Source organism: Macaca mulatta, chromosome 4, assembly GCF_049350105.2.
Source record: "Macaca mulatta isolate MMU2019108-1 chromosome 4, T2T-MMU8v2.0, whole genome shotgun sequence".
In the NCBI taxonomy this organism is placed as follows: domain Eukaryota; kingdom Metazoa; phylum Chordata; class Mammalia; order Primates; family Cercopithecidae; genus Macaca; species Macaca mulatta.
The window spans coordinates 1,658,577-1,686,540 of record NC_133409.1 but is presented as its reverse complement, the minus strand read 5'-3'; the positions used below and the strand labels follow the sequence as shown (position 1 = coordinate 1,686,540).

Here is a 27,964-nt window from a genome sequence, read left to right as displayed (position 1 = left end):
CTTTATTTTCCACCCAGCATCCTGCCAACATTGATTAACTTGATTAAATTAATACCTGCAATTTAAAAGTATGCATGAGCATTTGCTGAGACAGGCAGAGTCTCTCTGGTTCAGCAAAGTGATTGTGCAATACAAAGCAGGTGTCTAGACAAAGCCCCATCTTTGCAGAACTCCCTCTGACACCTCTCTGGGGTTCCCTACAATTCTAGTCTCAAGAGCTGATGGGGGCACTTGGGACATGGATGCCTGGGGGCCCTTCTGAGGCTGGTGCTGCTGAAACACAGATACTGGCATGCCTGTCCTTCCTCCCCACAATCATCCTCTTCAGATAACTGGTGGCATTTTCATTTCTCACCTCTGTTACCTGGAAATGTTATGAGCTTGTAGATTACAATGGTGAGACCTACAGTTGGTGAAGCTAAAAGCCCTTTCGTACATATGCATGTAGATGACCATGGAATGATTTTCTGATGCGCTGGATTGGCTCCTGGGTTGAAAAGCAAAGCTAGGGCTCTGGAGTTTACAACATCAGAACGAGGGGAGGAGAGGATGGGGCAGAGTGCGGAAAAGTAGGGAGGAGAAGGTGTGGTGTGCCTGGGGCACGTACTCCTGAAACCCCCAGTCAGGCTGAGCCCTAGGCCATCTCCTCTCTCCTGCAGCCCCCTCCTGGCACTTTACCCTTGTGGAATTGAATATGTATTTGTGTGTGTGTGAAGCTGGTCAGACTTTGAGCCCACTTGGATTTTCTGAGACCAAAATGTCATAAACCAAGGCTAATGAGAGGTTTATGTCTGAACCCGGAGGACGAGGATTCACACTGGCTGTGGGAATTTCTCAAGATGGTGGGCAGAAAAGAGTCTAGGTTCATCTGCTGCTTGGTCTGCAGGGTTCCTTCTTGCCTTACTAGGGTTGACATCTGTGGTCTATGTCATGCATTCTTGGCTGTTTGAAACAAAGTTGTGTCTTGGACTTCACCCTTTGGTTTTGTCCCTTACTCTCAAATAATGTCCACCTGAAGAAAGAGGTTGTAGGCAGTGCTTTTGATGATAGCAGATACTGAACCGTGAAACCATGGAGGAGAGAATTACCAAGGAAAAAGGTCCAGATGTTTTCTGTTCATGAACTGGATATGTCCTTCTGAGGGAATTCAAATCAAAGAGTTGGCAAAACTGGGCGGTGGCAGTGGCAGAGTGGCTTGAGCACAGGGCCTCTGACACCGCCCCCCGCAAGGCTGCCTGGAGCAGGGCTCTGTTGGAATCATGGAAGGAACACACACCCTTTTTGAGCCTATCAGAATTGCAAAGCCTGGCCAGTTGGTGCAAGTGTTTATCCGCCTGCCATCACCATCGGGTGGGGTGGTCTGTGACAGACTCAGCAGGTGTTGGTAAAAGGACCCTTGACCAGAAACACAAAGGGGACAGAGCAGGAGCTCCTCACGATTATAACAGCAGTGAGCTGCTGCTTGTTCTCAGTGGAAGAATGCTTGGAGCCTAAGTCTTGTATGGAAAAATAGATAAATAAGCAAAGTGTAGACTCAGTGGCATTCTGTCATTTAGTGGCATGTTGCACATCCAGACTCTGCGGCTGTTGGGAGGTGGCACTAACTGGCTGTTCTTGGGAGTTAGATTCTGCTGCCTGAAAGATGAAAGGGGAGCAAAGACCTCCCCAGTTATCCTTGTGAGACGAGAGCTTGGTGTGTGGGGAGCTGAGAGCTGGGAATCATGGGTGGTGAAAGCTGTTAGGTTCTGGCCAATTGCCTTGGCAGAGCCTCGCTGGCTCCTTGGAAAGAGTAGGAATCTCTCCATTGCATTGGGGAGCGGGGGATGGCCGGGAAGGGGAATGGCAAGTGGGAAGGGGCAGGCAGCTGAGTCTACTTGGCTGGACCTGTGCTTTGAGGGGCAGGTGCCAGGGGCATGAGGGAGAGTGGCGTGTGGGCGCACCTGAATGGGGTGCCCCTGGTGGCCCACACCTGTCAGGGGCCAGTGTCACCCACAGGAGGGGAAGCGTCACTTGGGAGTTGGGGGGTGGAGTTGAGAGAGCTCAGGGCCCGCATGGTCTCTGGTGTGGGGTGAGTGGGAGTTGAGCAGAGCCAGCCACAAGGCTTAGAGGGTGAAAGACTAGGTGAATGCAGCTGTTGAGAAGAACACGTGACAGTTTCCAACAAATGAGTACTTTGTCAGCATGAGTACACAAAATGAGCAGTGTTGTGGGCCTTGATCTTCCGTTAGTCCTGTTGATTATGGCCTCAGGTCAGGACACACATACTCACCACCCTGCCCAGCCTCGGATAAGCTCACGTTATTTTTTAGATTTTTTTTTCTCCTTCTTATTGCCATATTCATATTCAGGACTTTGATGAGAGAAGAATGAGGCAGAACATGCTCATTGCAGCTGAGCCCACACTGCTTTGATCCTTTTCTTCTCACCAGAAACAGTTCATTAACCTAGAATAAGTCACTTTTAAGCTTGTTTTAAATTGTGACAATTCTGATTTAAACAAATTTTTATTTTTAGGTTATAGAGAAGCTATAAAACTCACCAGTAGAAGTTGAAAATAAAATAATTCTATGCCATTGAATCTCCAAATGATATTTTTATTTTGCTACAAATTAATGAAACTTTAAATGATAATGATACTCTCACTTTTTCAAAAGCTTCAACCAGGGATTACCAGACTATCATCCATAGGCCACATTCCGCCACCAGCATGTAGTGAGTCCTGTGAGCTAAGAATGGTGTTTGTTTCTAAATGGTTAGGAAAAAATCAAAAGAATCTTATTCCATGATGTGAAAATTACATGAAACGCACATTTCCGTGTCCAAAATGGTTGTCTTGGCACATAGCCATGCTCAGTCATTTACAGCTACCTTTGCCCTGCAACAGCAGAGTTGAACGGCTGCGAGGGACATCATATGGCCCCCAAAGCCAAAAGTGTTTCCATCCGGCTCTTTCCAGAAGAGCGTGCTGACCCTTGGCTGGAGCCAGCAGGTCAGTCCGCGGGGAGAGGTGGGACGGGGAGCCCCATGCTTTTGTCTCTGTGCCCCTCCTGCAGCCAGGTCTGCATGCACACACAGTGACAGTAATAACCCCATGCATGAATGTGGCAGGTTTTAAAGACATTAGAGGGCTTCGGTAGTTAGTTTTCATGTCATTCCTTTGAGGTAATTAAGTCTTATCTTATTCTTAGAAAAATTAAGATACAAAGAATTTTGTGTCTTGGCCTTGGTCCTTATAAAGGAGCTGAAGTGAGGATGTAAATTCGCTGACTCTTGGTTCCACCTCCACCTCATTCTCCTACACAAAGACTCTCGCCGTGATAAAACCTGGATTTGGGAGTCTTAGGGGTCGGGGGGTGGCTGACTCACATGGATCTCCTCACACCTGTTAGGATGCCTTACAAGCATCAAGTGCTTTTTTAAGATTAAGTAATGCTTTCAGTTGGCACATAATAATTGTGCATATTTATGGGGTACAGTGCAGTGTTTCAATATGCGTATATGTTGTGTGATTTAATTGTGAAGTGTCATGTTGCCTGTTGGTTCAGAGCACAGTGGTACCTTAGAGACAATCTAGTCAAGCACTTTTGCCTTACAGACCAGGATTTTAGGCTCAGATTAGGGGAACGGTTTGCTCCAGGTCAAGGTACTAGCACATGTCCGAGCTGATCAAAAGGCCAGGGTTCCGAGTTCTACCAGGCACTGCCTTTACTTCCTGTCTTCTCACTAGACAGTGAGATATCTCTAAAGTGATAAGCAGGTATGCCTTGTGTCAAAATTAGATTGAGAAACCTTCTCATAAAAGATCTTTACTCAGTGCTGCTCTTGGTGAATTCTCACTTTACGAATCAAATGTTTTCCTGTAGGCAGAATCAAAATGCTTTGGAGACATAATGAGATCAAGCTGCTAAAATGGCGCTTTACTGATTAAATCCCTAAGACAACCATGAAAATACAGGATTGTGTAATATGTTTTCAAGGAGATATTTATTAAACTGCTTTTACTTCCCTACACAAGTCCACAGAAGAAATACAATTTTTAAAGAAGGAAAATTGCTTTACAATAGGCGCTAAATAAAAATTTGGTGAATGAATGAATAGTAGATGTGCTAGTCAGTTTGGGCTGCCATAACAAAACACCACAGACTGGGTGGCCTAAAATCCAAACATTCCCTTCTCACTGTTTTGGAAACTTGATGTCCCAGATCGACGTGCCAGCAGCTCTGGCTGTCTGGGGGTGCTCCCTCCTGGCTTTCCGACAGCCGGTTTCTCACTGTGTCCTCACAGGGCGGAGAGCAGACAGCAGTCTCCTGAGGGCACTCACCCTCTTCCATAAGACCCCCCTCCCCCGCCATGACCCAGTCAGCTCTCATAGGCCCCACCTTCAGATACCTTCCCATTGGGGATTTAGCCTTCAGCATAACAGTGAGATCACTTGGACTCGGGAAGGGGAACATCACACACCGGGGCCTATTGTGGGGAGGGGGGAGGGGAAGGGATGGCATTGGGAGTTATACCTGATGTAAATGACGAGTTAATGGGTGCAGCACACCAACATGGCACATGGATACATATGTAACAAACCTGCACGTTGTGCACATGTACCCTAGAACTTAAAGTATAAAACAAAAAAAGAATTGCTTAACATAAAAAAAAAAAGAAATTTTGGAAGGACATATTTGCCCATAGCAGTAGAAATAGGAATCTTGAAAGTTTTACTGGACTTTTCAAAGTGAAATGTAAACACAGAAGATGACTGATGAGTCCCTCAACAGCTTAAATGAGATAAGATGGAAGTGAACAAAGCAAAATAAATTAGTATTCATATTTTTTTCTCACTTTTATTCTCTCTTGTGCACATGGACTTTCCAATATTTATCCAGAATTTTCACAGGCGAGAAAGAAGAGAGGTTTGTGGCTGCATTTGAACCTAGGAATTGACTTTGAGAACTCAGATGCCTGGAACCAGCTGTGCAGCGTGTCTGCCTCCTGGACTTGGCAGCAGGGCCTCACTTTCACTGGCTTTGCCCATCATCCTCATAATTGTAGTAGGTGTCTCCTGCTGCAGAGCCTGGTCCGTGTCTGAGAAAATGTGATCTCTGTGAGGAATTCCGAGTCCAGTTTGGAGAGAGTGAAGAGGTCAGCTGGCGGGGTCTCTCATGATAAAGGATCCAGGCGTTACTGCCAGCAGTGCTGGAGCAGGCCCTGGGGCTGAACCCACCACTGGATGTAGCCTGTGGCACTCCTTGGGTGACCTTTGCCTCAGCAAACTTAGGGTAGTTTTTTTTTTTCCTGCTCCCTTACCTGATTCCTAGATAGGAGATTCTCTTGTCCTGGAGAATCTTAAGAGAAGTATGTCTGTGTTCTTGGAATCAGGAGAGCTCGGTTACTTGGGGGTGGAAACTGAGTCTTTTCTAATTTCCATGGAACCTTTGCACCTCGTAGGTGCTCAGTAATGGTCAGTTTGCTGAATGTATCTGTAAATCTTATACTTAGAGTTTATGCTTTAATGCTGGTAGATGTGTTTTGTCTGCATGAATAAGAATCTTTCACATGTAACTTATTTTTCTACAGTGGAAACAAATCTCAGGATGTAATTTCAATTTTACCAAAAATGTACCTTTTTTGAATATAGCAATGTAATTTCTCTTTTAAACCCATTCTGTGAGTTGGCAGAAATTTATCACAGAGGCATTGCAGAGGTGAGACCAGGAGACTCTCAGCTGCCCTTGAGCTGTCCTGACCCTGCTCTCTGCACCTCACAGACTTCCCCAGCGGGCGGCCCTCAGGCCCTGTGTCCTCCTGACCCTGCTGTCTGCACCTCACAGACTTCCGCAGAGAGCGGCCCTCAGGCCCTGTGTCCTCCTGCTGCCACATGCACTAGGCCAGTGGCACCTTAGGGGGCCCTTGCTGCCCAGACACTCCATGCAGACCTTTCTTTTCTGAGATGCAGCTACTTCCCCGAGCTCTATGTGGAGGGCAGGGAAAGTGATGGTCTGCTCTAAGATGCACCAGCCACCTGAGGGTCCATCACCCTCCCTCTGGTGGGGCAAGGCAGAGGACCCCGTTTCTGTAGGGCTCCCAGTTTCTCTGTGCCCCTGGCTTCCTCTCCTTCTTCCCTGGTTCCAGGAGTGCTGTCCAGTCCTGCTCTGGCAAATCTGAGTTCTTTGAAGTTCTTCTGGGGGTTAAACCTAAACTCAGAAGCCAGAACTCGGTAATATTACCCTCTCCAGTTAGCTGTCTGATCCTGTACCCGTCATTGTGGGATGTCCTAAATGACTAAAGAGGGTGGGGCAAGGCAGTAAAGGAGAAGAACAGAGGAACTGCAGTCAGCAGTTCAGATAGTACCTCACTGCATTTCTCAGGAAGATTCGCCTTCTGACACCTTTAAGGACTTGTTTTCGTTAACATTCTGTTAAACTTGGTTTCTTCCTGCAGCTTTACATTTATAAATACAGCTATTCATATTCATCATCATGCTGAGGTCTCAGGATGGTTGTGCATCTCTCACAGATGGAGATGCTGCAGTAGAGTTTGTAGCACTTAGCCCTGTGTGCAGGTGGGAGTGAACACTGAGCCACCACATCAAGCAAGAAATAGTGTATATGTATCTCAGTACGGGTGGATGGATAGACAGATGTTATTTAGACAAAGTCACATAAACTATACAATTCACCCATTTAAGGTGTACAATTTAATGGCTTTTAGTGCATTCACAGAGTTGTTGTTCAGCCACAATCAATTTTAGAACTTTTTTGTCACCTCAGAAAGAAACCTCTACCTCTTATGCAGTCTCCCTCCCCCCAGCCCCAGCCCCACACTCCTCAGCCCCTGTTTACCACGCATCCATTTTCTGCCTCTGTATATTTCTTTGTCCCGGACATTTCATAAACATGGCATCGCATAGTTTGTGGCCTTTCGTGTCTGGCGTCATTCACTGAGCACTGTGTTTCCCAGGTTCTCAATGGCTGAGGGTTGTGTGGATGGACGATGTTTTGTTTGTCCATCATCAACTGAGAGACAGTTGGTAGTTTCACTTTTTGGCCCCGTGAATAACACTGCTGTGAACATTTCTTTACAAGTGTTTGTGTGGACCTGCTTAGCAATTTCCTTAAATATGTGGAATGACATCCCCTCAGATGTTAGTAACTAAAACTTTTCTGTTTTTTTGATATGTACCTTTTGCCATGATAAGAAGCTATCATTCAAGAGTTTCAAGAATTGTGTGTAAAAAACATTTGGAATAAAAACCTCCACCTTAAGATGCAAAAGGGAAAAAAGGAAATTCTCCAGAAAGATTAATTGAAAAAGAAAAAAGCAAAAAGCACCTCACAATCAACACTTGTCAAATGAGGCCTGGTGGTCAGAGCCCCCTCTGTGTGCCTAGCTTGTGAGTCTTCAGGAGTCAGGCCTTGAAGAGTGTCCGCCATTCGTTCCGGGACAGGAAGGGAGAGATGATTGGCCAGGAGGCTGCAGCTCGTGAGACCAGCGCCTGGCGCCAGCTGCCACCCTCAGGCTTGGAGCAGAGAAGAGATGGAAACCAAATAACTGAGGCGGGTCAGGACCTTCACGCACATTTTTCAAGAAATTCATCTTTTCTTAATGTTTTCCTTGTGTTAAGTGAGTCAGGAAATTGAAAAATAGAAAAAATAAGCGTGAAGGTAGGTAGTTGACTCTCAGATTTATTCAGTTATTTTTAAGGAGTTTATCCTACTAATATGAGTAAAATAAATTTTTTATTAGGAATTATGAGAGCTTATTTTCTATCGAGACATACAGTGTCTTGTTTCAGCCATTTGATAAGAGCATGGTTCATGCGGTCTGAGTAATTTGTTTACTCTCAGTTTTAATTAAACTTTTTTAAAGAATGATTTTTTATACTCGATTTAGTCTTAAAAGCTAAGAAAGCCTCAATTCAGGTACTGCTTATATACGTTATTTTAATTATATTAATGTTAAAAGAGTGATTAAATCTTTATTAGGAGTCACTGAGATTAGTATTTCAGAGACATCTAGTGAAAGCAGTTTGACGAATGTAAAATACTCCAAGATGATGGTAGTATCTACAGGGGCGGGACGGTGGGATTTCAATTCAGCCTTGCCTGGCTGTGCTTCTGGTCTCTTCCCCTCTGTGATTCTTTGAATGTGAGCGCGTTCTTAGAAGAGAAGATAGTCTAATTTTATGAACTGACAGTTGTAACTCAGAGCCGTGCTGTTTCCTTAGGTGAATACTGTGTGGGCTTTAGGCAGCTGTCGGATACAACACGGGAATCTCAGATGAATGCAGTTGTGAACTGCGGTGCTGCTGGGTTGGTGGGTTCTGCCCTCATGGAGCATCTCTAACAACATGGGAGGTTTGGGCTCCTCCTGCCCCTGCTCAGGGAGGCTGAGGAGTAGCCGGACATGAGTAGAAGCTGGATGGGCTCTCGCTGTGCGTCGTGCCACCAGAATGCCGGACCATCGAGGTTTCGGGAAAAGACATCGTTTTGAGTTATTCTGTAAGACTGCCCACTGCAATCGGAAGGCTTCCAGCGAAGAGAACGAATCTTAGTTATAAAATCAAACTAGGCCTTTTGGACCAAAGAAAACCAGTTTATTTTTGCTGTTTTCTTTACTAATAAATAACAATGTGTTCATAATGTTTTCCCTCTGTTTAGATTTCCACCAGCTTGTAGGACAAGGGCCCTGATGAAGCAATGTCTGAAACTTAAAATAGCAGTTTTGTTCATACAAGTATCATTTTACATAACTGCCCATAAACCCTAGTAAATGAACCTTCCTTAGCATATAAACACAAAAACGGTGAGCTGTTTACTGTTAAATATTTACTGTCAGGCTTTAGGAACTTTAAGAACTGGTTTTTCCAGTTTCCTGGTTCCCATCGGATGCCCTGGGACCCTGGACTCTATGGCCTCAGCCGGAAGAGCTCAGTTTTCCTTGTCTTTTATTCCAGAGCACCTTAAAGCCTATTTCCAAAATACAGGCTGCTTTTATTTACGAATTTTATTCGTTGGGTTGGACAACCCAAAGGCCATACCTTTCAGTCATAGTGAAGTGGTGATGTGGGCCTTAGACCTGCGGCCACCCTCTGTCACGCTGACGTGGGCTCCCAGGATGTTCCCTAAATTCCAGAGTTCCTTAGGGAAGGAGCGTCGCCAGGTGACTTTCTCTGTTGCTGAAAAGATAACCTCAGATCCTCAGATTTTACTCCTGCAGCCTGTGAAAATGTTCTGTCTCCCCATGTAACCGCAGTGAGCTTAAATTAGCCGTTTTTTCTGTGTGATTAGTAATTTGGAAGTCGGTCTTTGTTTCCAGGCTTTTCACAAGTCCCAAGGCTACAGCACAGTGTTTTTATGGACCTCTTCACGGAAATGTGCTGAGAAGAGGTGTAATTTACTTTACAAAACTTACGTTACAATTAGAAAAGTAAAGTACAAGGCAAACAGGCCTGAGAAACACTTTTAAAGTATATTCTGGGAAATAAGAATGTTGCAATGAACACACTTTTAAAGTAGTATCTTCTGTCTCCCTGACCTCCAGAAACACCGGGAAAGATCATAGGCGCGCTTGTTGGTCCGGAAAAGATCATAGGCGCGCTTGTTGGTCCGGGAAAGATCATAGGCGTGCTTGTTGGTCCGGGAAAGATCATAGGCATGCTTGTTGGTCCGGAAAAGATCATAGGCGTGCTTGTTGGTCCGGGAAAGATCATAGGCATGCTTGTTGGTCCGGGAAAGATCATAGGTGTGCTTGTTGGTCTGGGAAAGATCATAGGTATGCTTGTTGGTCCGGGAAAGATCATAGGTGTGCTTGTTGATGCTGGATGTAAATGCCCAGGTACCAAATCAACGGAATATGCAAACCTAGCATCCCAGAGTCCCCTGCACCAACACAGTGCTGCTACCATGCCAGATCATTCCTCAGTTCTACCTGGATTTGTTACCCTCACTTCTCCTTAGAGTAGCGGGCAAAAGAAAGCCTCGCTGAGGAAACAATGTCTATAAAAAGCATCTTGGGTTAAACTTTCACTCTGGTGCTGACACCACTCCGCACAGTAGGTGCTCTGACTCGGCAAGAGCGCATCTCAGGTTGTGTCGTCCTGGCTCCTCACCCTTCAAACCCTCCACTGGTGGTTTTGCCCATTTTGGATTTGATCATATGTGTAATTCTTTGAGGCAGAGAAATAAAACAGGTAAATTATATGTAAATTGTGAAATGGGAACATGGCAAGTTTGGTTTACTTTTAGCTTGAATGAGCCTGGCAGAAGTAGGTGTATTTAGGAAAAACAGGGTGAACTGGCGTGGCCCCAGCAGGTTCCGTTTCAGCCGTTTACTCTCCCCGAGATGAGATCTCATTTCTTCTTGATGCTCTTGCACCAGGAATTGGCGAGTTCTTGCTTGGAACAGAATTGTTTAATGTTTATTGTTGACTTGTTGAGGCTTTTTTTCACTGAAAAAATGACCCACACGTAACACTTGTTCAGAGCACATCCTAACTGCTAATAATGAACACGTCTGTCATTTAGGCCTGGTTATTTTCAAGAGCAAACTTTTCAGTTTTCAGTTTGGGAAATAATCACCTGTCTTCTTCCCTTCACTCAGTGTTAGTGCAACGAATGGAGCATTGTTGGTTGAGTGTCTGACCCAGGATGGCATCTGTTAGATGAACTGGTGATGTCACTTTACATTCCTAAGGAATATTCACCTGTCATTGCTGCGGCGTGTCATAGCAGCTTTACCTGTGAAGGGCCTTCAGAGCACATCAGTAGATAATAGTTTGATGTCATCTGTCTTTATTTCCATTATACTTTAATTTCTTGAGGATAGGACTTCCACATTTGCACCTGGTTCAGTAGTTGTTAGCTGTTGGTGACTGAACCGAACCAAATCCAATTCTTCATTGCACAGATGAGATCGCCACAACCCACCCAAGTGGCATCACCTGCTTTCAGCCCCTTGGCCAGGTGGTGAGAGAGCTGAGGCTTCCAGTTCAGGGCTCGCTCTGCTGTAACTCAGGGATGGTCCCTAAGCTGGTGGTTAAAGTGTTCATACGAAGTAGGTCCAATCTGTGGTTGTTGCTGTAATCAGTGTGTCAGCACAGAGTTCCGCAATTTCAGTATCTTTCTAAATAACCCACTGTGGAATGTTTGTAATCACACAGCACATAGGCAGCAGGGCTCACAAAGCAAAGGCCTTGTGAACTCCATTCCTTCAGGGTGGAAACGGATTGTTGGCAAAACACAGTTCTCAGGTTATCTGTTCCTAACAGCAAGCTCTCAGGTCAGGGTAGGCTTATTGTGGTTTGCTTTTGCCTACAAAGGACGTATGTTGAGTAAGAATCTTGGCCTGTTACACAGTAAGTCAATAATTGTGTCCTTGCAAATAAGCATTGTGTTCTCGAATGGAATCAGCATATTTCCTTATACAGACACTTCCGCTCGTGCATTCATTGAGCAGCCTCAGCTGGTAGAGAATCATGTTCAGATACTTAATCAGCAAACTCATTTAGTCAGTAGAAATTTGAATTCCTGTGATGTGCCAGATTTGTGAGGAGGGGTACAGAGAAGGTACGGCAAGGAGGCCTTCAAAGAGCTCAGAGTCCTGAGAAAGTAAGTGCAGCGGCAAGAACTGCACAGGAGACACACAGGGCACAGTGGATGCAGGGACGAGGGATGCCCCTGTCTGGGCCTGGAAGGTGTCTCAGAGACTCCAAGGAGGAAATGACTCCTGGACTAGATCTGCAAAGGTGGGCAGGATTTAATGAGTCAGAGGTAAGAACAAGGGAAAGAGTGGGGACTGTTTCTGAAGAGAGAGCAAAGAAGTTCCCTGGGGTGTTTGGGAGCCGCAGACGGGTGGCCCTAAAAAGGCCAGTGAGGAGCCTTGCCCAGGTACACGGGGAGCTGTAACGAATTAACTGGGACGGCAGAACTGGAGGTGGAGGTGAAGAGAGAGATGGCAGGTCACATTCAGGAAGTGAAATTGCTAGGCCCTCATCGTGATTACAGCATGAGATGAGGAGGAGGCCCTAGTGTGGTTACTGTTTCTCTAGTTTGGGTCTCTGGGGTAGGTTAACAGACAAGGGGAGGAGGTGATGAAGTCAGCTTTGTGAGGACTGTGTATGGGATCTGTTTCCAGACAGCTGGATGTGCAAGCGTGAAGCTTGGAAGAGAGTTTGGCATTGAAGATTTGGGAAGCATAAGACATGCCTTTGTAAATAGATGAGAATGAGGTTCAGTTGAGAGATGTACGTGTAGTGTGATAAGGACAGTAAGCCAAGGGGAATAACACCCTTGTTTAAGGACCAGCAGAAAGACAGTGAACACAGAGATCAGAGTGTGGAGGAGGAAGACAGGGGTGGGCGAGGGGATACCAGAGGAATGGTAGAGCAGAGAGTGCTGGCATGTGGGGGCGACCACGTGCAGCAGGGCAGAACGCCAGAAAAGACTGGTCAGTACGCATTGGGCCTGAGCCTTGGTCACTGCTCACCTTGTTGAGAACAATTCCAGGAGATTGGAGGAGTGGAGGCTGGTTGGAGTGGTTTGGTACAGGGACGAAGCTGAGGCAGGAGAGACAGTGAGATCATCTTTTGAGGCGTTTGAATGTGAACTGAAAATCTGGACTCTAGCCAGATGTGAACATGGAGAGGATGGAGAAGCGGCCACTTGGTAAGAAATAGAAATCTGAGTGCTTGGCACAGGGGTTTGGGTAACCCCCTAGAGAAGAGGAGGAAGTGCCTGTTTCTGCGTAGAGCAAGTGCAGAAAGCCACTTTGTGCTGTGCGCACGTTCCTGATCCCAGATGCCTGGGAGAGCACCGGCTCACGCTGCCCTGTGCTGTGCGCATGTCCCTAATCCCAGATGCCTGGGAGAGCACCGGCTCACGCTGCCCTGTGCTGTGCACATGTCCCTAATCCCAGATGCCTGGGAGAGCACCGGCTCACGCTGCCCTGTGCTGTGCACATGTCCCTAATCCCAGATGCCTGGGAGAGCACCGGCTCACGCTGCCCTGTGCTGTGCGCCTCCCTAATCCCAGATGCCTGGGAGAGCACCGGCTCACGCTGCTCTGTGCTGTGCGCACCTTCCTGATCCCAGATGCCTGGGAGAGCACCGGCTCACGCTGCCCTGTGCTGTGCGCACGTTCCTGATCCCAGATGCCTGGGAGAGCACCGGCTCACGCTGCCCTGTGCTGTGCACATGTCCCTAATCCCAGATGCCTGGGAGAGCACCGGCTCACGCTGCCCTGTGCTGTGCGCCTCCCTAATCCCAGATGCCTGGGAGAGCACCGGCTCACGCTGCCCTGTGCTGTGCGCACCTTCCTGATCCCAGATGCCTGGGAGAGCACCGGCTCACGCTGCCCTGTGCTGTGCGCCTCCCTAATCCCAGATGCCTGGGAGAGCACCGGCTCACACTGCCCTGTGCTGTGCGCCTCCCTAATCCCAGATGCCTGAGCACCGGCTCACGCTGCCCTGTGCTGTGCGCGCTTCCCTAAACCCAGATGCCTGGGAGAGCACTGGCTCACGCTGCCCTGTGCTGTGTGCGCGTCCCTAGTCCCAGATGCCTGGGAGAGCACTGGCTCATGCTGCCCTGTGCTGTGCGTGCGTCCCTAGTCCCAGATGCCTGGGAGAGCACCATTCATTCTGGATGGCAGAGAAACCCTTAGAATAGAGCAGTTAACTGAAGAAGTTGAAAACAAAAGGGAAATGTTTATGTTTTGAGAGATCAGTTTATCAACAGTCAGCCCTTTCAGGCTGTGACCTTTTTACCAGCTTAATGTTTTTTTCTTGGTTTACAGTTTATATTTAATACCTGATAGAGTTGCCATAAAATGCTCATTTCTGTCTGTGGAATTTTCCTTGGTTCATACACTCTGCAGACTTCCATCAGAGATCACAGCCCAGGTGTTGAAAGAACGCTCCTGCCATTATTTATCTAGTAATCTTTACCATACCCAGAGTAGCTGTGGCACCTCTTACCTAAGTTTTCTTTTTATAAGGATCCTTTAACCCCCAGCAGTTTCTAAGAGGAGCATGAGACTTGAGAGCCCAGACCTTTGGTTTGGACTTGACCTGTGGACGCCTGGCACACACCGTGCCACCCGCTAGGAGGATGTGTAACTCAGAGTCCTCTTCATCATCACCCCTCCCTGAGGACTTGTTCCCATTCATGTCCCACAGTAAAGTTTCTTGTCAGTTCATTCCGTTTGTTTAAAACAATAAAAAAAGGACGTTGAGCGCCTATTCTATGCCATGCTCTGTGAAGAGAATGGGATATCAGTGACCGACGCCTGCCCTTTTCGGATCTACAGCCTAGCGGGGGAAAGAGACAGGAAGCAGGAAGCAGAACCACATCCTAGCAGGGGAAATGGGCAGGAAGTAGGAAGCAGAACCACATCCTACTGGGGGAAATGGACCGGAAGCAGGAAGCAGAACCAGGAAGCATTGGCGTGGACGGGCCTGCAAAGGGGCAGCCAGCACCCTGGAACGTAGAGAGGCAGAGCTGAGCCCTGAGCTTCCGGGTATGGGCAGGGTGGGCTGCACCTTTATTTGACCACTTTAAAAAGGGGCTATTTGAGCTAAGACTTGAAAAAATAAGAGAATTAACTATTCAGCTTTCTGGGAGAAGAGCGTACTAAGTAGATGGCCAGTGCCGGGGTGGGGGTGTGCCTGTGTCGGGCAAATCAGGAGGAGCAAGGGACGGGGCCAGAGCCATGGGCCCAGGCAGCCTGGTGAGGGGTTTCTCCTTGCTCAAGACTTGGAACGAAGGAATGACATGACCCAACTCACCTTTTGAATCAGCCTGCTGGCTCTGTTAAAACTAGGCTGTAGTGCAGGGGTCCTTCAGTGGGGATCTGTGGTCTGAAACAGGAAAAAATATACCTGTGTTTTCACTAACTTCTAACTGAAATGTATCATTTCCTTTATGATATAGTCAACAGCACCTGTGGTTCTGTTACCAATAGAAATCAGATATTTTCATTACAGTTGGAGAAGTCCTCATATATTGTTTACTGTCATCATTTTCTCAAAACTATGGTTATTAGGCCCACTGCTGGGTCTTATGTACAGTTTTTACAGGTTGAGTACTTCTCAGCCAAAGTGCTTGGGACCAGAAGTGTTTCAGATTTCTGAATATTTCATTATACTTACCACTTGAGCATTTATAATCCAAAGACCTGAAATCCAAAATGCTCCCATGAGTATTTTCTTTCAGCGTCATGTCGGTGCTCAAAAAGCTTTGGATTTGGCAGTATTTTAGATTCTGTATTTTCAGAATAGAGATGCTCAACCTATATAAAAAGGGGGCTAAATTACTGTATCTTACATTTGATTTTTATATTATTTTGAAAACTGTCTCATAATTTATAAATCTTTGTATTTTATTATACACATTAACTGCTGATCTAAGAAAATGTTCATAGGCTTCATGAGACTACCAGAAAGATTCACAATACAAAAGAGATTTTGTTTGTTTGTTTTTTCCCAAATTAACCTGTGCGTCATCTTCCATAATTACCTTTTGTGTATGTGTGTGTGGTAAAAGCACCTAAAATCTACTCTCTAGGCAGATTTTCGGTGTACAGTAGAGTGTTATGACCTCTAGTCCTCATGCTGTGCATTAGATCTCTCCAGACCCATTCATCCTGTGTAACCGCAACTCTGTGTCCTTGGACTCACCTCTTCCCATTTCCTCCCTCACCCAGGAACTCCCGTTCTGCTCTTGGTTTGTTTGTATTTGGCGTTTTTTAGATTCCACATGCAGGTGAGATTGTGCAGTATTTGTCTGACTTTGCCTGACTTCACTTCACATAAAGTTCTGCACTTCCATCCATGTCGTCACGTGACAGGATTTCTTTTCTTTCTTTAATAGCTGAACAGTATTCCATTCTGTATATGTACTGTTTTCTTTATCCATTCATCGGTTGATAGATGCTTAGGTTGGTTCTGAGCTTTGGCTGTTGTATAGAGTGCTGCAGGAAACATGGGGTGCAGGTATCTCATCAACATACTGATTTCAGTTGCTTTGGATCTATACCTAGAAGTGAGATTGCTGGGTCGTATAGTAGTTCTAATTTTAGGCTTTGGAGGAACCTCCGTACTGTTTTCTATAATGACTGTGCCAATTTACATGCCCACCAACAGTGTAGAAGGGTTCCCCTTTCTCCACATCCTCACCAGCACTTATTTCTTGTCTTTTTTGACGATAGCCCTCCGAACACGTGGTGAGGTGATTTCACACTGTGGGTTTGATTTGCATCTCCGCGGTGATTAGTGTTGGACACCTTTGCATATGCCTGCTGACCATTTGTGTATTGCCTTTAGAGAAATGTCTGTTCATGTTCTTTGCCCGTGTTTTAATTGGGTTGTTTTTTGCTGTCGAGTTGTGTGAGTTCCTTACATATTTTGGATGTTAGCCCCTTAATAGATACATGGTTTGCAAATATTTTCTCCAAGTCCATAGACTGCCTTTTCGTTTACTTCATTGGTCCCTTTGCTGTTCAGAAGCTTTGCTATGTGAGGTAGTCCCACTTGTTTATTTTTGCCTTTCTTGCCTGAGCCTTGGGGTGTCATACTCCAAAAATGAGCTGTAGAGAGAAACAATTTTTTTGGACTCACTTTCTGGCTGAAGACAAATAGAAAAGCTAGCACAACATTTTTTAATAAAGCTATTTGAAGGTGTCAGTGAACCGAAAAGGTTATAAAAAAGTGCCATGTCAAGATCCTGTAGAAGACAGAGATCAAGGGGGGTCAGCTTGTCGTTAGAAGCCACTTACGCTCTGATGCGTTTGCCTGTCGAGAAGTAAGAAAACACAAATTAGTACTATTAGGGATAAGGCGGGGGTATTACTATAGACCCTTCTGAGAAGAAAGGGAAGCACTGCAAACAACTCTACACACATGCCTTCAACAACTTAGATATAGGGGCAAATCTCTGAAAAGCACAGGTGGCCACAACCCCCAATACCAAACAGGTTCTTTAAAGAACTCCATAAATGTTAAAGAAATTGAATCCACAGTTTGCAAACTCCCCCCAAAAGATGTCTCTAGCCCAGAAGTGTCACTCGGCAATTTACCACATGTTTAAGGAAGAATTAATGGCAGTTCTACAGTCTTCCAGAAAATACAAGAAGATAGACTACTCCCCAGTGAGGCCAGTATTACCCTGACACCCAAACCAGACAGAAAAAAAAAAAAGTGCAAAACGGGAAACTACAGGCCATTATCCCTTATGAACATAGATACAAAAATCTTTAACAAAATATGAGTGAATCAAATCCAGCAATTAATTATACACTATGACCAAGTGGATTCTTTATTCCAGGACTATATGGCTGGTTTAGTACTTAAAACTCAGTCAGTGAAACCTCCATATTAATAGGTTAAGGAAGAAAAGTCACATGATTATATAGATCATTCAGAAAAAGGATTCGACAAAATTCACTGCCCATTCATGGTAAAAAAAACTTTCAGAAAAATGATAATGGAGGAGGTCTTTCTCAGCTTGATAAAGAACATCTACAAAAGCCCCTACAGCCAATGTAACATATAACAGTAAAAGACTAATTGCTTTTCCCCAGTATCAGGGATATTAGGGACAGGGATGTCTGCCCTCACCACTCTTATTCAATATAGTGCTGGAAGTTCTGGCTAGTGCAGTGAGGACAGAAAAGGAAATAAAAAGCATGCAGACAAAAAGAAGGAAACAAAACTGTCTCTATTTGCAAATGACATGATTCTCCAAATAAAAAATTCCAAGGAATCTACAAAAAAACTAGAGCTAGGTCAGGTGTGGTGGCTCATGCCTGTAATCCCAGCACTTTGGGAGGCTGAGGTAAGAGGATTACCTAAACAAAGAGGTTCAAGACCAGCCTGGGCAACGTAGTGAGACCCCCATCTCTACAAAAAATTGAAAAAGTAGCTGGATGTGTTCGCTACTTAGGGAGCTGAGGTGGGAGGGATTGTTTGAGCTGGAGAGGCCAAGGCTCTAGTGATTCATGATCACACCACCATACTCCAGCCTGGGCAACAGAGTGAGACCCCGTCTCTACTAAAAAATACAAAAAATTAGCCGGGCGTGGTGGCAGGTGCCTGTGGTCCCAGCTACTCGGGAGGCTGAGTCAGGAGAATGGCGTGAACCTGGGAGGTGGAGCTTGCAGTGAGCCAATACCGCGCCATTGCACTCCTGCCTGGGCAACAGAGTGAGACCCTGTCTTTCAAAAAAATAAAAAAGAAAAACAAAACCAGAGCTAGTGAGAGTTCAGCAAGGCCTCAAGCTACAAGACATACATACCAAGCATCACCTACATTTCTATATACTATTAATGAACATATGGAAACCTAAATGTAAAAGATAGTACCATTTAACAATTGTTTCACAAAAATGAATTACCTAGGCATAAATCAAATAAACATATACAGGATCTATATGCTAAAAACTGCAAAATACTGATAAATCAGAGCAAACCCAAATAAATGGAGGCACATGCCATGTTCATGTACTGAAAGGCTTAGCATAATAGAGAGGTTGGTTCCCTCCAAACTGATGTACGGGTTTGATGTACTTGCTAGCAAAAATCCCAGCAAGGTATTTTTTTGCAGATATGGCAAGATTATTCTAAAATTTATCTGGAAGGGCAGTGGAACTAAAAATCACAAAAATCATCTTGAAAAAGAATAATAAAATGGGCAGAATCACTGCACTTGATAACATACCTCGCTATACGACTGCTGTAATCAAGACAGTGTAGTGTTGGTGAAGGGACAGACACAAGGTCAATGAAACAGAATAGAGAACCCAGACGTAGACCCACGCGAGTCCCACCAGCGGATCTGGACAAGGTGCAGAAGCAACTCATTGGAGGAAGGCAGCCTCTTTAGCAAATGTGGCTGGAGCATTGGATACCCATAAGCCAAAAAAAAGAAAAAGAAAAAAAACAGAAGAACCTTGTCTTTGGCCTCACACGTTTTACAAAAATTAACTCAAATGGAATATGAAATTAAATGTAAAACATAAAACTATTACGCTTTTGGGGAAAAAAGAGAAGATCTTTGGTATCTAGGGTCAGGCAAAGAGTTCTTAGACTTCATACCAAAAGCATAGTCTATAAAAGGAAAAATTGATAAATTGGAAACATTTTTAATTCAAACATATTTAATTCAACATTTTAAATTCAAAATTAAAAATGTTGCTCTATTAGGATAAGGAAAAGACAAGCCACTGCCTGGGAGACAATATTTGCAAACCACTTGTCTGACAGAGATCTTATATCTAGAAAATATGAAGATTCTCAGAACTCAACATTAAAAACAATCCAATTAGAAAGTAGGCAAAAGACAGACATTTTACCCAAGACATTCAGATGGTAAATAAGTACATGAAAAGTTGTTCAACATAATTAACCACTAGGGAAATGCAAATTAAAACCACAGTGAGATATCACTGCACACGGATTAGAGCAGCTGAAATTAAAAATAAAATAGTGACACCACCAAATTTTGGCAAGGATGCGATCCTCATACACTAGCCTCTTACATGGCTGGTGTCGGTCACTGTGGAAAACAGTTTGGCAGTTTCTTAAAAACTAATAATGCATTTACCATCTGAACTAGCAATCACACGCCTGGCCATTTATCCCAGAGAAGTGAAAACTTAGGTTCATTCAAAAACTTGTGCATGAATATTCAGAGCAGCTGTATTTGTAGTAGCATAGGTTGGAAACAACCCAGATGTCTTTAAATGGATGAATGTTTAACAGGCTGGTGCATCCATGCCGTGGAACACAACTCAGCAATAAAGAGGAATGAGTGGCTGGCGCTTGGTGAGTGGCTGGCGCTTGGAACTGCCTGAATGGATCTCAGGGGAATTATACTGAGTAAAAAAGCCAATCCCAAAAGGTCACATATTACATGATTCTATTTATGTTACATTCTGAAAATGACAGGATAAAGAGATGGATAACAGATTACCAGTTGCTAGAGACTTGGGACAGCATGAGGGAGGTCTTATGTGAAGAGACGGTTTTGTGTCTTGATGATGGTGGCAGGGGCTGCACAAACCCACCAGGTTTTGAAAGTGCCTAGAACCTGAATAAGGTTTGTGGATGGCATTGATGTCAGCTTCCTGGTTTGGATATTGTCCTATAGTATGTCAGATGTTCACCATCGGTGAAAGGTACAGCCCTCTATCCTATCTTTGTCAATTCCTGTGAATCTGTAGTCATTTCAAAATAAAAATTAAAATAATCACCAACCAAACAGATACCTAAGGTCTCAGGACACTGGAAAATTAAAAGTTTTAGGACAGAAAAAGCTGTTCCATGCCACTGCTAACCCAAAGAAACCAGTGTGCCTGCATCAGAAGTAGACTTCAGTTAGAAACGGCCATGAAAGAAAGAAGGGACACCCGAGAAGAAAGGTCAGCGCCCCAGGATTATTTCCGGATTCTCTAGATCTGTAAGTTAGTATGCACAGCTTCCAGGTACATCAGATGAAAACGGACACGACTGAAGAACGAAGCAGACACATCTGTAATCACGGTGGGACCTGTGAGCACAGGGGTCCACAAACTGCAGCCAGTAGGCCAAGTGTGGCCTTTGGCCTGCTTTTGTGTGGGTCTATGAGCTAAGAATGCTTTTTGGGATTTTTAAAGGGTTAGTTTAAAAAAGAATATCTAACAGAAACTATAGGGGGCCTAAACTCTTCACTGTCTGGCCCCTGCAGAGGAAGTCTGTGGAGCTTTAACAAAGCCTCTCTCAAGAGCTGATAGGACAAACAGACAGAAGGTTGCTATGGATTCGAATTTCTGAACACATTTTTGAACACAGTGAACACACTCATCCTAACGGGCCTATAGAATTCTGCACCCAAAAACTATGGAGTAAACACTTTTCCAGTGCATATGGAAAATCTACCAGAATTGACTAGATGACAGTTCATAAAGCAAGCTTCTGCGAATTTCAGACAATTGAAATCATCCATCTTTTTTCTGTCCACAGTAAGCTAGAAATCAGTAATAACAATAAGTAAAAATTCTCAATTATTTGAAATTGAAACAGTACACTTCTAAATAATTCACAGGGAAAAAGGAGAAACCACAGTCGGCATTATAAAATATTTTGAATGACAGTGAAAATATTGTCCATAAAAATGTGTGGGATGCAGCTGAAAGCTATTCTGAGAAGGAAATTTGTAGAATTAAATGAATGTACTTGAAAAAAAAAAAAGGCTGAAAATCAATGATCTAAGTATACATCTCTATAAATTACAAATAAAAAATCAAACGCGGGGTGTGTGGTAGGTAGGAAGGAAATAGTAAAAGCAGGAACTAGTGAAATAGGAAACGAATGGAGAATAGAGAAAGGTTTCTTTTTATGTCATTTGCAGGAGTTCTCCCTCCTTGCTGGTAGGGATTCAAAGTGGCGCAGCCACTCTGGATGGCTGTGAAGCGGTTTCTTACAAAGTTAGACGGGTCTTAGCACGCAGTCCAGTAGCTGTGCTCCTTGCTGCGGCCACACCACAACCTGTACACAGACGTTTCAGCAGCCCTATTCGTAACTCCCAAAACTTGGAAGCAGCCAGGTGTCCTTCGGTGGGTGATGAGATGAACCAACTGTGGTCCATCCAGACAGTGGAATGTCATTCATTACTAAAAACAAGTCTATCAAGCTATGAAAAGACATGGAGGAAACTTAAATGCGTATTACTGAGGGACAGAAGCCAACCTGAAGAAGCTGCTACTGTCTGATTCCAGCTATAGGAAGTCGGAAGAGGGAGAACAATGGAAACAGTAGAAAGATCAGTGCTTGCTGAGGGCTCGGGGGAGGGAGGGTGAGCAGGCAGCAGGAGGACTTTAGGGCAGTGCACCTGCTCTGGATGAGTCTCATGGTGGGTCCAGGTCCTTACGTGTTTGTCCAAACTCGCAGAATGTGCACCGCCAAGAGTGAACCCTCGTGTCAGCTGTGGACTTGAGGGACGTGTCAGTGTGGGTCCATCGATTGTAGCAAATGTGTCCTCCAGGGACTGGCAGGTGGAGGCATTGATCTGTAGAGAAGCAGAGGGTATGTGGGAAATCTCTGCACCTTCCTCTCAGTTTTGCTGTGAACCTAAAACTGCTCTAAAAACATAAAGTCTTTTTTTCTAAGTTAATTTGAAAAGATGAATAAAACTGATAAACCTGTTATGAAATTGATCAAAAAAGGAGAAAGCACAAATTGCCAGTATACAGCCTGAAAAAGGGACATCTGTATACATAGAGAATGCAGACTAAAGAGATGAGGGAACATTTATACCAATGCATTGGAAACTTCAGGTAAAATGTGTGCCACGAAGAGTAAACGTGTGAAAAAATTTCAGGTAAAATGAACACATTCCTTGAAAAATACAACCTAATAAGACTGAGGTATGAAGAAATAGAAAACTTGAATGGTTCCATGTCTGCTGAAAACATTGAATCTGAGATGAAAACTGTGCCCACAAGGAAACCTCAGGATCAGAGGGCTTCCCTGTGAGTTTTTCCAGACCCCGAAGGAGGAACCAGCAGCTGTGCTGCACCCATTCTTCCAGAGAGCAGAAGAAGGAAGGCTTTCCAACTGTTTCTATAAGTCCAGCAAAATCCTGATGCAAAAATCTAACAAAGACGTCACAAGAAATAAAAATGTAGGCCGTTCTGTTTCATGAAAATAAATTCAAAACTTCCAAACAAAATATTAACAAATCAAATCCAGCAATATATAAAACCAGTAATACATGATGACCAAGTTGGGTTTATTTTTAGAATGCAAGGTTGATTTAACATTTGAAAACCATTGTAAATAACAATGAATAAGAAAAGCATAGAATGGATGCTAAAACAATACTGGCAGTCACCTTCAGGCTTCTGTAGGAAATGCACTTCTCACTAACACGTCCTGTTAGTCAGCATCTGCTGAGCCCTGTGTACTTGTATAATGATTGCTGTTTTTAAAAACAAGTGTTGTTTTGGATAATTTTGTACAACACAAAGTGTCGTACAGCACTATTTGAGGATAAAGTAGTACTGTGCAACCAAAATCATTGTGATTAAACCTTAGATTAACTCTCGGATAATCTCAGTTCATGATAAATTTCTTACAATGGTTAGCAAGCTTCTATTTTAGTAAGTGAAACCTTAACTTCTAAAGGGGCTAAAATATCTGTTACTTTTCTCCTAATTTGTTTCAGTTTTATTTAAAATACCTCTTGGTTAATTTGCGCTGCATAGATAAGCCGGACGATGACGGATTCAGTTGCACTTACCTCATTTATGGATTCATGTGGACACTCGCTAGATATCAGTGTCACTTCCCCTGGGGCCAGTGTCAGCCAGGAGGCAGAGAGTGTCTCATGCAGCATTCTTGCTAAATGCAGGAGCCCTCTGCGGCATCTTAGGATGACTTCCCTGTTTGAGAACAGTCAGAATGTTGGACATCAAGGTAAATTTGACAGTGAAAAGAAATATTTCATACGGGTATGATCTTAATTTGCAAAGATTATCAGCCTACCAACCTGGTGAGATATGTAAGCTGTTTTATTCTTAAATTGTAAGTATTCATTTAAAGTTAGATCTTTCGTAACAAATACTCATCATTACAACAATTATGATTTTTAAATACAATAAATTTAATAGTGTCTAAAATGATACTCTCTTGGCTTCCCTGTCCGTCCCTTTGCCTTCGAAGAAAGTTGTTCAGGAAAGAATACACCCAGAAGTGAATGATCATGTGAGCTTTCTCCTAGTGGACCACAGTTTTCACCATGTCTGTTCTCAGCCCAGAGGTTCCTGGGAGGCAGGAGACTGTGCTCACGCCTGTGTGTGTGGAGCAGGCCTGAGTCAGTGGCTGAGGTTCAAACAGATGGGCGGATGGATGGGGACACTCTTAATGAAGAGGCGCCCTCGTTTCTGTCAGCCGAGCTTGCTTCCAAGACCTCTGTCATCAGTAGAGCTGGTGAAGCTCAGCTTTGAGGACGCAGCCATGGTGATGCCGTCCATTCTAAGCGAGCGTCCGTTTGGAGCAGAGTAACTGTGCAGTGCTGAGATCTGTTTCCTGCGTGTGTGACTCCTGCCTTACATTTTTGGTGTGTGTTCTGGTCTCCACAGCCTGATTACATCAACCCCAGAGCCGTGCAGCTGGGCTCCCTTCTCGTCCGCGGCCTCACCACTCTGGTTTTAGTCAACAGCGCGTGTGGCTTCCCCTGGAAGATGAGTGATTTCATGCCCTGGAATATATTTGATGGGAAGCTTTTTCATCAGAAGTACTTGCAGTCTGAAAAGGGTTATGCTGTGGAGGTGCTTTTAGAACAAAATGTGAGTTCACAGACACCTACCTTTCACCAGAAACATCCCTGTAGTACCAGGCTACACAAAAAACATGAAGTTGGCTGTTGCATTTTTCAAATTAATGCTTTCCAAATAAAGGATTCCATTATTCCATTAAACCAGGAACACATGATTTGAAGCATTTGGCTTCAGCGTCAACATAACTCATACAGGTTGAATAGCCCTTATCTGAAATACTTAGGACCAGAGTGTTTTGGATTTTGAATGTTTTTGGAATTTTGGAACGTTTGCATATACAGTTGATCCTTGAACAGTGCAAGGGTTAAGGGCTCCAAATCGTTCTGCAGTGGAAAACCTGCAGATAATTTTTGACTCCCCCAAAATGTTACTACAAAGAGCCTACTGTTGACCAGAGCCTTAACCAATAACATAAGCAGTCAATTAACACGTCATTTGTATTATATATGTATTATATACTGTATTCTTACAATAAAGTAAGTGAGCTAGAGAAAAGAAAATGTGATTAAGAAAATCGTAAGAGAAAACTATATTTACTGTCCATTAAGTGGAGGTGATCATCATCACGTTGAGTGGGCTGAGGAGAAGGAGGAAGGGGGTGGGTCTTGCTGCCTCAGGCGTGGCAGAGGCAGAAGAGAATGGGAGTGTAAGTGATCTATGCAGTTCAAACCCATGTTGTTCAAGGGTCAGCTGTACCTACATAATGAGATCTCTTGGGTCTGAGACCCAGGTTTAAACGCAGAATTCATGTATGTCTCATATACACCTTATACAATGGCCCGAAGGTAATTTTATACAATATTGTTAACGACATGCATGAAACAGTGTTTTCACTGCATCCATCACATGAGATCAGGTGTGGAATTTTCCGCTTGTAGCAGTTTTAGATTTTGGATTTTCAGATTAGGAGTGCTCAACCTGTAGCTTCTTCCAGAATTCTTAAATAGGGTTCAGGACTCCGAAACTTATGCTTAGGTAGGGCAAGCAGCATCACACCAGTCTGACACATTTTTAATTTTTGAAGTGCTTTTTACTCCTCTCCCTATTTCTCACACACACACATATGTGTACACATATATGTAATACACATACTTTTTTTTTTGAGACAGGGTCTTGCTCTGTTGCCCAGCCTGGAGTGCAGTGGTGCAATCTCCACTGACTGCAAACTTCCACCTCCTGGGCTCGAGTGATCCTACCTCCTCAGCCCTCTGAGTAGCCGGGACCGCAGGTGTGCATCACCGTGCCTGGCTAATTTTTGTATTTTCTGTAGAGATGAGGTTTTTCCATGTTGCCCAGGCTGATCTTGAACTTGTGGGCTCAAAGTGATCCACCTGCTTCAGCCTCCCAAAGTGCTGGGATTACAGGCATGAGCCACCGTGACCAGCCCCTCTCCCCGTTTTTTAATGAGGAACAAGTACTCCCTGCGAAAGTGTCCCCACAGATATCAGACTAATCCGATAGGTATAGTTATGGTTTATTACTTGAAAATACTCCCCAGAGACTACCAGTTTAGTTGGGGACGCTGGCTGCTGTCCAGCTTTATAAATACAATCGCTACATGACTCCTGGAAGATTTCCAAATAAGGCCTCAAGCCAAGCTCATTTGGAATGTGTTTTAGTACCCGCAGGGATGCAAAAAGCGGTGTGATCCGTGAGAGAGCGTACCGGTCTGTCACGATAAAGCACTCCAAGCTTTCATAGCAGAGAGAACACATTTGGTAATGTGTTGCCATCACTGTTCCTCACATACACACACACACGGATTCCAGAGTGGCATAGGACTGCAAGTATTTAGAACTTAGAAGCAGCCTGAATTTTGTAGAGAGCAAAAGCAGAATAAGAGGAGAAATATGCTTCTAATAAGCCAGCAAGTATTGGAAAGTAGGCTATAGAAATGAAAGCTGAAGTAGCCTTATTGGACCACAGCCTGTAAATCATCCATCAAGGATCTTTTCCTTTCTTTATCCAATCTCTTGACCGAGTTCCAAGTGATTATAGGTTCTAGTTTGGAAAAAAAAAGTACAGGATAGAATAATAGTAATAAAACAGGAAGCTTGAAGGAAAGGTTGAATGTTCCATGTTCCGTTTCTTGATCTGCTGATGTTTTGTTTTTGTTTTTGTTTTCTGGCCTTGGCATTTCTGCTGAATGTTCTTATAATTAAGAATTGAAAGATTAAGATATATTAAATCCAAACATTTTTAAGGTAAGATTGTGTGGTAATCACCTAAATGGTCATAATAGGACTTGAAGATTCTTTTTTAGAAATGATTGTTTAACCTACACAAGCTTCTTGGTGTTATTTTTCTGGGGGATTTAGGAGAATATGTTCTCGAAGAACCCCTTGGGATGTGGCCATGCTGAAGGAAAACTGCTGCGATTTGTGCCTGGGAGGAGGGTGCAGCCACCATTGCTGCCTAGCCTTGGGAGTGGCGTGGGAGGGTGTCCCATAAGCTTCCTTCCAGTCACATCTGGCCCCTCACATCTCATTTGCATCTGGTCTGTTTGCAGAGATCTCGGCTCACCAAATTCCACAACCTGAAGGCAGTGGTCTGCAAGGCCTGCATGAAGGAGAACAGACGCATCACCGGCCGAGCCCACTGGGGCTCACACCATGCAGGTGGGAAAGGGCCAGGTGCCTCAAGAAGCCCCACAGACGTAGACCCTAACTGCTTCCTGAGTTTTGTTGATAAATGAATTCTAAGAAGAGGCTGATACAATTGGATGAACAGAATAGAATTTAAATGATGGGGCCGGGTGTGGTGGCTCATGCCTGTAATCCCAGCAGTTTGGGAGGCCGAGGCAGGCGGATCTCCTGAGGTCAGGAGTTCCAGACCAGCCTGGCCAACACGGTGAAACCCCGTCTCTACTAAAAATACAAAAATTACCCAGGCGTGTTGGTGGGCACCTGTAGTCCCAGCTACTTGGGAGGCTGAGGCAGGAGGATCACTTGAACCTGGGAGGCGGAGGTTGCAGTGAGCCGAGATCACACCACTGCACTCCAGCCTGGGCGACAGAGCGAGACTCCATCTCAAAAAAAAAAAAAAAAGAAGAATTAAAATGATAGATCTCTACCCAGTGGTTTGAATTCTGGTCCCATTTGGAAAATTTCTCAGGAAGGATTCACTCATTAATTAAATAATTAAGAACTCTTTCTCTGCGTGTGTAACAACCTTTCTGGGGTTCCCCAAAGTAGAAGGGCTGCTTAGGTAATGTTTGTTTATTTGACAAGAGTTTAGGTTTATTTTTTCTTACAATAAAAGTATATTATAAAAAATGAGTATAAAGAAAGTAATTAAAAAGGAAGTATCCATGGCCTTTAATTCTGTCACATAAAGATAACAAGTGTGGGCTTCTGCCGAGGCTTTCCGTGTTTGGATCTTGTGGTGAGCACACTCCACGCAGTGTGCATCCTGCTTTCCCACTTACACCTAATTTCGGGCGTTAACACCATTCTTCTTAAGCAACGGTCCCAGAATCTTCCACTACTAGATAGTTTGTTCCCTGTTTGGAGCTCTGAGGATCTTTCCATTTTTTTCTCATTACTCCTAATGCTTTTATGTGTATTATTATTATTTTCTTAAAACAGAGTGTCATCATCTGTGGGATCGTAGATTGAAATTTAATCAATTTTAGGTAAAATGATCACTGAATACCTTCTCCAG

At 44.2% G+C, this 27,964-nt stretch overlaps 1 protein-coding gene across 31 annotated transcripts in view; it reads left to right on the top strand.

The window, feature by feature from the left end:
• FAM120B (family with sequence similarity 120 member B) overlaps positions 1-27,964 on the top strand; it is a 95,680-nt gene that overhangs the window by 56,672 nt on the left and 11,044 nt on the right. For 17 of the 31 annotated variants that reach the window (XR_013416126.1, XR_013416125.1, XM_028846945.2 and 14 more), the window contains 2 exons: positions 24,104-24,310; positions 26,811-26,919. Coding sequence is in view for 26 of the 31 variants with exons in the window: in XM_028846945.2 (XP_028702778.1) it covers positions 24,104-24,310; positions 26,811-26,919 (316 nt within the window). In the remaining 5 variants the exon portion in view is untranslated. The remainder of the gene's footprint in view (positions 1-24,103; positions 24,311-26,810; positions 26,920-27,964) is intronic. The other 14 variants (XR_013416129.1, XR_013416127.1, XR_013416128.1 and 11 more) reach the window with 1 other exon arrangement.